The following is a 10,655-nucleotide window of genomic DNA, read 5'->3' on the forward strand; positions in this document are numbered from 1 at the left end:
TCTTATCCATTCACCTGTGGGTACTTACAGAAGTAAGAGTATGTTCAGTTTTATAAGAAGTTACTAGGGGTGCCTGGGTGATTCATTTAGCGTCAAGCCACAGACTGGGAGACGTGTCTCCCAGTTAAGCGTCTGTCTCTTGACTTTGGCTGACTTTGGATTTTGTGTTGACAGCGTGGAGCCTGCTTGGGATTCTTTCTCTCTGCCTCTCACCTGTGCGTGTACTCTCTCTCAAAAATAAATAAATAAACATTAAAAAAATTTTTTAAAAAAGTTACCAAACTGTTTTCCAAAGTAATTGTACCATTTTTCATTCCTGTGAGCAGTGATTGAGAGGTGTTTTTATTTGTTTTGTACTTTTTGGTGTTTTTTTGTTTGTTTTTTGCTCCATATTTTGGCTAGCACTTGGTATTATTAGTGTTTTGGGTTTGGGCCATTCAAAAAGGTGTGTAATTGTGTTATTTGCAACTCCTAATTGCATGTAATGTTGAGCATCTTTTCATATGCCTATTTACCTTTTGTATATTCATTTTCTTATTGTTGAGTTTTAAGAATTCTTTGTATATTTTGCATAACAAGGATATCAGACATTCAGCAAATGTTTTCTCCCAGTCTGTGGCTTTTCTTTCCTTAAATGGTGTCCTTTGTGGAGCAGAAGTTATTTTAATAAAGTCCAACTGATCAATTATTTCTTTCATAAATCATGCCATTGGCATTATGTCTCCTTCATTTTTAAGGATGTCTTTACTGGATATAGAATTCTTGGTTGACATTGTTTTCATTTTGCCACTTTGAATCTGTCATCTTGCTGTCTTTTGGTCCATGGTTTCTGAGGAGGAGTCAGCTATTAATCTCATTGAGGATTCCTTGCTGCTTTCAGGATTCTCACTTTCTGATTTCTCCATGTCCTTACTAGTACTTGTTGTTACACATCTTGTTTGTTACAGCCAGCCTAGATACTCTAAGTGCTATCTCATTGTGGTCTTGATCTGCATTTCTCTGATGGCTAAAGAGGTTGAACATCTTTGGTCATTTGTGTCTCCTTTGGAGAAATATCTATTCAGATCCTTGGCCCATTTTTAAATTGGGCTATTTGTGCTTTTATTTATTTTTTATTTAAAAAATTTTTCTTTAATGTTTTATTTATTTCTGAGAGAGAGAGGCAGCATGAGCAGGGGAGGGTCATAGAAAGAAGGAGACACAGAATCCAAAACAGGCTTCAGGCTCTGAGCTAGCTGTCAGCACAGAGCCCGATGTGGGGCTCGAACCTACAAACCGTGAGATCATGACCTGAGCCGAAGTTGGATGCTTAACCGACTGAGCCACCCAGGCACCCCTATTTGTGCTTTTATTATAGAGCTGTGAGAATTCTTTATTTATTCTAAACCCAAGTCCCTTTTTGGATACAAAATCTAGAAATATTTTCTGTCTTTTTGTTTTATGCTTATGTCCTTTGCAGTACAACAAATTTTAATTTTGATGAAGTCCAATTTATCTTTTTTATTTTCCTTTGGTTATTTGTGCTTTTCATGTTCTATCTAATCAAAGATAGAACATTGCCTAAATAAAGGTCATTTACTTCCTTAGAAGATTTACTCTATGTTGTCTCTAAGCATTTTATAGTTTTAGCTCATACATTTGGGTCTTTGATCCATTTAAGGTTAGTTTTCATATATGAGGTAGAGGTTCCCCTTGATTCTTTTGCATGTGGCTAAACTGGAGTTGTCCCAGTACCATATAATGAAAAGACTTGTCTTTCTCCACTGAATTCTTTTGGCTTCTTTGTTAAAATCAATTTACTGCATATGTGAGATTTTATTTCTAGACTCTAAATATTATTCCATTGGTTTGCTTGTCTGTTTATATGCCAGAACCATACCATCTTGGCTACTGTACCTTTGTGGTAAGTTTTGAAATTGGGAAGTGAGAGTCCCCCACCTTTTTCTTTCTTTTCTAAGATTGTTTTGGCTGTTCTGGGTCCCTTTTATTTCTATGTGAATTTTTTAAGAACTGCATGTCAATTTCTTTAAAGAAGCCAGCTGGAATTTTGGTAGGAGTTGCATTGAATCTGTAGACCAGTTTAGGGACTGTTGCCATCTTAACAATACTAAGACATGGGATGTTGTGGGGCACCTGGGTGCTCAGTCAGTTGAGCGTCCAACTTCGGCTCGGGTCATGATATCACAGTTGGTGAGTTCGAGTCCCGCATTGGGCTCTGTGCTGACTGGTTGGAGCCTGGAGCCTGCTTCAGATTCTGTGTCTCCCTCTCTCTCTGTCCCTTCCCTGCTTGCATGCTCTCCCCTCCCCAAAAATAAACATTAATAAAAAGGTACATAAAGAAAAAAGACATGGGATGTTGTATTAGTTCCTGGGGCTGTTGTAACAAATGACTAAGAACTGTACAATAGAAATTTATTCTCTTATCCTAATGGAGGCCAGAAGTCCAAAAGATGTTGACAGGGTCACTCTGTCTGCAGATTCTAGGACCAAATCTGATTCTTCCCTCTTTTAGCTTCTGGTTGCTCTAGACATTCCATGGTTTATGACTGCATCATTGCAGTCTCTGCATCTGTGGTCATATTTGCCTCCTCTTCTCTTTCAAAACTCTTCTGCCTGTCTCTAAGGACACGTGTGATTATATTAGGTCTCACTGGATAACACAGGATAAGCTAATTTTAGGTGCATAGAATGATATGTGGATTGTTTAGATAGTTTATAACCACGTGGGTAGACATATAAATTTGGGATCTATAGCTGTAGTCCTGGCACAAATAAAAGTACTTGTGGCTATAAAAATCTTTGGAAATGGGAAAATACTGGTCAAAGGGTACAGAGTTGTTGTATAAGATGAGTAGGTCTGGAGCCCTAATATATACCAAGGTGACGATAGCTGTAATAATACTGTTTTGAATAGTGGAAATTTGCTAAGAAAGTAGATTTTCGGGGCTCTCACATCACACACACAAAAGATGGTACCTCTGAGGAAAGTATGTTAATTACCTTGATTGTGGTAATTATTTCACTATGTATCTCAAATCATCATGTTATGTTCTTTAATATATATAATTTTATGTATAGCTTCATTAAAAATAAAAAATATCTATTTTCATATATTGTCATGTAATAGGAATTTACAAGATTTTCTACATATAATTTATTTTAAAAGCTGTGGATGCCTATCTGGTTTGTAGATATTACAGGTGTATATGCTGCCCCAGGCACATGTGCCTGTGTGCTAGAGGAGATGCCAGTGTTTATTTAGTACCAACTGTGTGCGACACTGGTCTCAGTATTGACAAGTTAACAAGCTTAACAGTAACTAATTCTCACAGTCTCCTAAATACGAGAGGTGAAATAACTTGTTCAAGGTCATAGAGCTGGAAAGTGCCCATAGTAAAACTGGAGACTGACACTAGGGTCTGCCATCACTGTGTGCCACAATGTCTTCTTTCCGAAACCCCAGAAAAATGAATGTATTAGGACAGATGTAGAATTTGACATTCTTCAAGTTTTTAGTCTATCTGCTTGTAGGAAAAGCACTTATTTTAGTAATTGCCAATTAAATGAAGTATCAGCTTATTTTTTTTACATTGTTGGGACTGGAAAATCCCTTTGATAAAAACGATAGCTGCTCAGGCCTTATTGCTGAGATATTTAGGACCCATTTGGGCAAAGTAAATACACAGATAAATTTTGAAAAACAAGAAAAACCCATGAAAAGAGTTCATGCTGAAATTAATCCTAAAAACTCAGAACTTCCAAAGTACAAAAGTTGATTAAAAACTGGAAGGCTATTTAAAGTGGCACTGAGGTCTGCTCCACTGGAACTGAGGGGCCTAGACAAACTAAACCAAAAACTCAACCAGCTTTTCTGCTTCTGTGCAAGTGCTTGCACTACGGGAAACTAAAACCTAACTAGCTCCTTCCGCTTCTGTACCATTGCTTAAGGCTTGCGTTTCAGCCTCCCCAGAACTATCAGGCAGCTGCACACTGCCCAAGGCCGAAGAAACTGGCCACCACATCACTCCACCACACTACCCTGGCAACACCCAATCAGGAAAGGCCAGCAGCCACCCTCAGCCTTACTGAAGGAAGGGCCTAGGGAGAGAGAAGTTAACCTGTTAGTCGCCGAACAAGACCCTAGACTCGATCTATGATTGGGTAAATTCAAAGGTATCCTAAATGTTGTAATTGGATCCCGCCAAAAACCTGATGGCGGGAACCAATCAAATGTGGTATATGTTCACATTTAAATATCAACCAATGACAAACCTGTAACCATAGAGATCCCCTGTCCCTCCCCACGACTTGTTTACTCCTGTCTATAAAAAGGCTGCAAAGACTTTGTTCGGGGCCTCTCAGCGTCACCGGCGACGAGTGTGCGGAGGTCCGGGTTCCAGCCTGCAAAAAACGACCCTTGCCGATTGGCTTTGACTCTGGTCTCTGGTGGTCTGTTTTTGGGGTCTCTCGAACTCTGGGCGTTTCATTTGGGGGCTCGTCCGGGATATCCCCCAAACCCACCAGACCCCATGTCAACGGGTTGTTCCTACAACCGGTCGGTAAGTGAGCCGGCTGGCTCTGTAAGTTTCTGTCTGTCTCAGCGTCGGTCTCTGTCTGTTTGTTTCGGTTTCTGCCGCACGGAATCTGTATCAGTGACTGTCTTGGCCTTGGCAGACGCACTATAGAGCGGTCAGTCGGGACCAAGGAGACGTCCTCTGGCGCCCATCTGGGGCTGGTTAGCCCATCTGGGGTCCTTTTCGGCCCATCTGGTAAAAGACGGAGCGGATCGCTACCGCGAACCGGTGTGAGGCCGGCGTCTTATTTTCTGTTGGCTAGCCTTTTATGTCTGTCTCTCTGTGGTTGTTGATTTTAAACCCCACAGTATTCTGCACAAATTGCTTTCTAGACAGTTTCAAATTGTCACCGCGCTTGCGAATTAACCTATCCGTTCTTCCCTATAGGAACCTCTGGACCCCTTCTGAAAACCTGAACTAACTTGACTCACTTTGTCTCTCTTACCTAGGTAATGGGGCAGAACCAGAGCATGCCTCTCTCTCTAATCTTAAATAACTTCAAGGATGTCAGGGCCAGGGCCAACAACCTAAGCCTGGACATCCGCCGATCTAAGTTTGTTACTCTCTGCCGGTCAGAATGGCCCACTTTCGGGGTCGACTGGCCACCGGAGGGTACTTTTTGTCTGCCAACAGTCGCCAAGGTTAGAGCCAAAACCTTCCTGCCAGGGAAGGAAGGCCACCCTGACCAAGTGCCCTATATCCTTATCTGGCAGGACCTGGTTGAAAACCCCCCACCGTGAATTTCTCCATTCCTCCCTTCAGGGTCTTGCAAGATTCTTGTGGCTTGCCCCCCTGCGGCTCGCCCCCAGGATTTCCCCAAACCACGTAACCCCTCGGCACCCTTGTATCCCGTATTACCCGATAGTCAAGACCCCCTATCCCTAGATCCTCCGCCCTATCCTTCTCTCCCCCTCGCCCTTCGAGCCCCGCCAGAAGCAGCCGCCGCCCCACCACCCGACCCGCAAGAAGAACCGGAAAGGCGGGAGGCGGCGGCTGCGCCGGAGCCAAGAGGGCGCGAAACGACAGCCCCGAGTTCTGTTGGAAATGAAACTGGCCACGGAGGGCCAGCTGGCCGCACTGCGGACGTTCCCAGCGGGAGCCAAGTTCCCGCCTCCCCGACTCCACGGTAGCCCTGTCCCTGCGAGAAATAGGGCCCCCCGATGACACAGGCAACCCCCGACTTCAGTACTGGCCCTTCTCTACTAGTGATCTCTACAATTAGAAAATCCAAAACGCTCGTTTTTCTGATAACCCTAAAGATCTTATAGCCCTCCTAGAGAGCATCATGTTCACCATCAGCCTACCTGGGATGACTGCCAACAACTCCTGAAAATCCTGTTCACCACGGAAGAAAGAGAAAGAATTCAATTAGAAGCACGAAAGTGGTTTTGGGAGAGGATGGTCGACCTACTGCGAACCCTGACCTCATCAACGCAGCCTTTCCCTTAACCCGGCCCGACTGGGACTACAACGCAGCAGAAGGTAGGGGACGACTACTCATTTATCGCCAGACTCTAATGGCGGGTCTCCGGGCAGCGGCACGCAAGCCCACCAATTTGGCCAAGGTGTATTCAGTGATACAAGGTAAGACAGAGAGCCCTGCTACCTATCTAGAAAGATTAATGGAAGCCTTTAGACAGTACACCCCCATGGACCCTGAGGCCCCAGAAAACCAGGCAGCTGTTGTGATGTCTTTCGTAAACCAGTCCGCCCCCGATATTAAGAAAAAACTCCAAAAGCTAGAGGACTTTGAAGGAAAGCAGATCCAAGGTTTACTCAGAGTCGCGCAGCGGGTATATAATAACCGAGATGACCCAGAGGAAAAACAAATCAAAGCTACGCGAGAAATGACTAAGATCCTAGCTGCCATAGTTCAGAAAGAGCAACTGTCCTCGGGAGGCAGCCAAACAGTGCACCCCCCCAGGCGGCACTTAGATAAAGATCAGTGCGCCTACTGTAAAGAAAAAGGGCGTTGGTTGCGGGATTGTCCTAAAAAGAAACAACAGCACTCGGAGCCCAAACCATGGCAAACTAAAACAGCCCCTATCCTGTTCACACAAGATTCAGAATAGGGAGCACGGGGTTCGGACCCCCTCCCCGAACCTAGGGTAACATTACAAGTGGAGGGGACCCCGGTCCAGTTCCTAGTCGACACCGGAGCACAACATTCAGTACTAGTCAAGCCCCATGGAAGGATGTCCGAAAAATCATCCTGGGTGCAAGGGGCCACTGGGACAAAGAAATACCCCTGGACAACCCAGAGGACTGTAAATTTGGGAACTGGGAAGGTAACTCACTCCTTCCTAGTTATCCCCGAGAGCCCCTGCCCCTTACTAGGAAGAGATCTACTTACCAAAATTGGGGCCCAAATCCATTTTCAACCAGGGGGGCCAACCGTGACCAATTCCCACAATCAGCCCATATCAGTTCTTACAATAAAATTAGAAGACGAGTACAGACTCCATCAGAAACCATCACCACAGGGCCAAGACCTGGGGCTTTGGCTCCAACGCTTTCCAAACACGTGGGCAGAAACAGGGGGTATGGGATTGGCAAAACATCGCCCGGCCCTCTTCATAGAAATTAAGCCCAGGACAGACCCTGTTCGAATGCGCCAATACCCAATGCCCACTGAAGCCAAAGCGGGCATCACTCCACATATCCGTCGCCTCCTAGACGCCGGAGTCCTGCGTTCCTGCCACTCGGCATGGAATACCCCCTTATTGCCGGTACGCAAACCCAATAGTGGGGAATATAGGCCGGTACAAGATCTAAGGGAGGTCAATAAAAGGGTGATGGACATACTTCCGACCGTCCCTAACCCCTACACTCTCCTGAGTGCCCTCAGCCCCGAAAAACAGTGGTACACCGTTCTGGATTTAAAAGATGCATTTTTCAGCTTACCTCTAGCACCCAAAAGTCAAGAGTTATTTGCCTTTGAATGGACCGACCCTGACAGGGGCATAAGTGGACAACTCACTTGGACCAGGCTACCACAAGGATTCAAAAACTCTCCGACCCTGTTTGATGAGGCACTACCTGAGGATCTGAGTGAGTACAGACAACAATACCCTAATGTAACCCTCCTACAATACGTCGATGACCTTTTAATAGCCGCCGAAACGCCTGAGATCTGTATCCAGGGAACTGAAGGCCTCCTACACACTCTAGGAACCCTGGGATATCGCGCCTCAGCAAAAAAGGCTCAAATCTGCAGGCCAGAGGTAATTTACTTGGGCTATTTGCTAAAAGGGGGGCAGCGCTGGCTAACAGATGCACGAAAAGAGACGGTCCTCCGCATTCCCAGACCTCAGACGCCACGACAGGTGAGAGAATTTTTGGGATCGGCTGGGTTCTGTAGACTATGGATACCTGGGTTTGCTGAGCTTGCAAAGCCCCTATACCAGGCTACAAAGAAACAGCAGCCCTTTGTCTGGACGGAGGAGACCAAACAGGCCTTCCAACAACTTAAGACTGCCCTACTATCGGCACCTGCCCTGGGGCTTCCAGACGTCTCCAAGCTCTTTCATCTATTCATAGATGAAAATAAGGGAATTGCCAAAGCAGTGCTAACTCAGCACCTGGGCCCATGGCGTAGGCCAGTGGCCTATCTGTCAAAAAACTGGACCCAGTGGCGGCCGGATGGCCGCCCTGTCTCCGGATAATTGCAGCCACCGCCCTGATGATAAAAGATGCTAATAAGCTGACCATGGGCCAAGAACTACAAGTCACTACCCCACATGCTATAGAAGGTATCCTCAAGCAGCCACCTGACCGATGGCTAAGCAATGCCCAACTCACTCACTATCAAGGCTTACTACTGAACCCCCTCAGAGTCTCCTTCACCCCCCCGACGGCCCTGAACCCGGCATCTTTACTACCCGACCCTGACCTGGGTGCCCCACTCCATGACTGCACAGACATCCTAGCACAGATCCACGGGACAAGAGAAGATCTACAAGATAGGCCCCTACCAGATGCGGAGGTTACCTGGTTCACTGATGGGAGCAGCTTCGTCCACCAAGGACAGAGGTATGCGGGGGCCGCAGTGACATCAGAGACTGAAGTAATATGGGCAGAAGCTCTGCCTCCAGGGACTTCAGCCCAGAGGGCAGAGCTAATTGCACTAACTCAGGCCTTAAAAATGGGGCAGAATCGAAAAGTGACTGTGTACACGGACAGCCGGTATGCCTTTGCCACGGCCCACATACACGGGGCGATATACCGAGAGAGAGGACTACTCACTGCAGAAGGCAAAGACATCAAAAACAAAGATGAAATTTTGGCCCTATTGGCCGCTATCTGGGCTCCAAAGAAATTGGCCATAGTACACTGCCCAGGTCACCAGAAAGGAACCAACCCAGTCTCACGACGAAATAACCTCGCTGACCAGACTGCACGTCGGAGAGCAAAAAACCCGTCCTAGCGTTGTCTGTACAGTTAACCAGATCCTGGGCCCCGAGATTTACCCCCACAGCCAGAATATTTGGAAGATGATCTTGCCTGGATGTGTAAGCTGCCCATGACCCAAGTGGTAGACAGATGGTGGAGAGACTCTAAAGACTGCCTCATCCTTCCCGGAAAATTGGGCCATGAAGTCTTGACCAGAATACACCATACTACCCATCTGGGGCCTCGAAGACTACAGGATCTCTTCCGACATTCTAAACTAGTGGTAAAAAACATCTCTGACCAAACAGAAGAAATCGTAGCTGCCTGCGCAGCTTGCCAACTTCAGAACCCGCATCCTCACACTACGACTCAAGGCCGACGAAAGAGAGGAACTACACCCGGAGCTCACTGGGAGGTGGACTTCACCGAGGTAAAGCCTGGTAAATTCGACTATAAATATTTATTAGTGTTTATGGATACTTTTTCAGGATGGACTGAGGCCTTCCCGACCAAGAATGAAACAGCACAAATAGTAGCAAAGAAGATACTAGAAGAGATCCTGCCCAGGTATGGCTTCCCAGTAATGATAGGGTCAGACAACGGGCCTGCGTTTGTTTCTAAGGTAAGACAGGGACTGGCTTCCATACTTGGGGCTGATTGGAAGTTACATTGCGCATACCGACCCCAAAGCTCAGGACAGGTAGAAAGAATGAACAGAACGTTAAAGGAGACCTTAACTAAATTGACCACGGAGACTGGCGCTAATTGGGTAGAACTACTCCCCTACGCTCTGTACAGGGTCCATAACTCTCCATATAAGTTGGGCCTTACACCTTTTGAAATTATGTTTGGCAGGCCCCCAGCGATTATACCAGACTTGAAATCAGAACTCATTAAATCAGGACAAGATAACAGTCTCTTATCTTCCCTCAGGGCTTTACAGCGGGTTCATGAGGCCGTGTGGCCCAAATTAAGAGAACTGTATGAAACGGGACCTCCACCCGTACCTCATCAGTATCGCCCAGGAGACTGGGTCCTGGTCAAGTGGCACCGGCAGGAAAACCTCGAACCTCGGTGGAAGGGACCTTACCAGATCATCCTGACAACCCCCACTGCAATCAAGGTAGACAACATCCCGGCCTGGATCCACCATGTCCACGTAAAGCCTGTCGACCCGCTGTCAGACCTCGTGGGACACATTAACACGGACACTACCTGGACTGTAGATCGGAGTAAGAAAAACCCGCTCAAACTAACCTTGCGTCGTGCTCCAAACAACCATGTTTAGCATAATTTCTGTTGTAACGATCCTACAGATCCTGCCTGTAAGTTCAATATTGGGACACCAAAGTCCCCATCAACCCCTCCAAATAACATGGCAGGTTATTACACCTAGCTCAAATCAAGCCATAGTTACTAAAGTTGAACCCCATCCTCCCAATACATGGTGGCCTACACTTGAATTTGACCTGTGCAGCCTATTTGAACAGTCACTCAGCAAAAACCCCAAAAGACGACCCTGTGTCGAAACAGGAGGCTCTGGGATCGTGGAATGGGGGCCAACCACAAACCAGGCATTACGCAACACCTGTTTTTATGTATGTCCGGACCCAATTTCTAGTGACAAGGCAGCTCAATGTGGAGGCTGGTCAGATTATTATTGCCGGAACTGGGGCTGTGAGACCACGG

At 46.3% G+C, this 10,655-nt stretch overlaps 1 protein-coding gene across 1 annotated transcript; it reads left to right on the plus strand.

Annotated features, from left to right (window-relative positions):
• The first annotated feature begins 4,781 nt into the window (after positions 1 to 4,781).
• On the plus strand, positions 4,782 to 10,267 carry LOC120226612. Its single transcript, XM_039224778.1, is given in 5 exon segments — positions 4,782 to 5,611; positions 5,668 to 5,863; positions 5,866 to 5,955; positions 5,958 to 8,186; positions 8,189 to 10,267. Coding segments are annotated over 5 exon segments (5,166 nt in total). The 5' UTR covers positions 4,782 to 5,026; the 3' UTR covers positions 10,255 to 10,267.
• Positions 10,268 to 10,655: the final 388 nt, after the last annotated feature.

This window comes from Hyaena hyaena, unplaced genomic scaffold, assembly GCF_003009895.1.
Source record: "Hyaena hyaena isolate Hyena2069 unplaced genomic scaffold, ASM300989v1 scaffold_1797, whole genome shotgun sequence".
Taxonomy (NCBI): domain Eukaryota; kingdom Metazoa; phylum Chordata; class Mammalia; order Carnivora; family Hyaenidae; genus Hyaena; species Hyaena hyaena.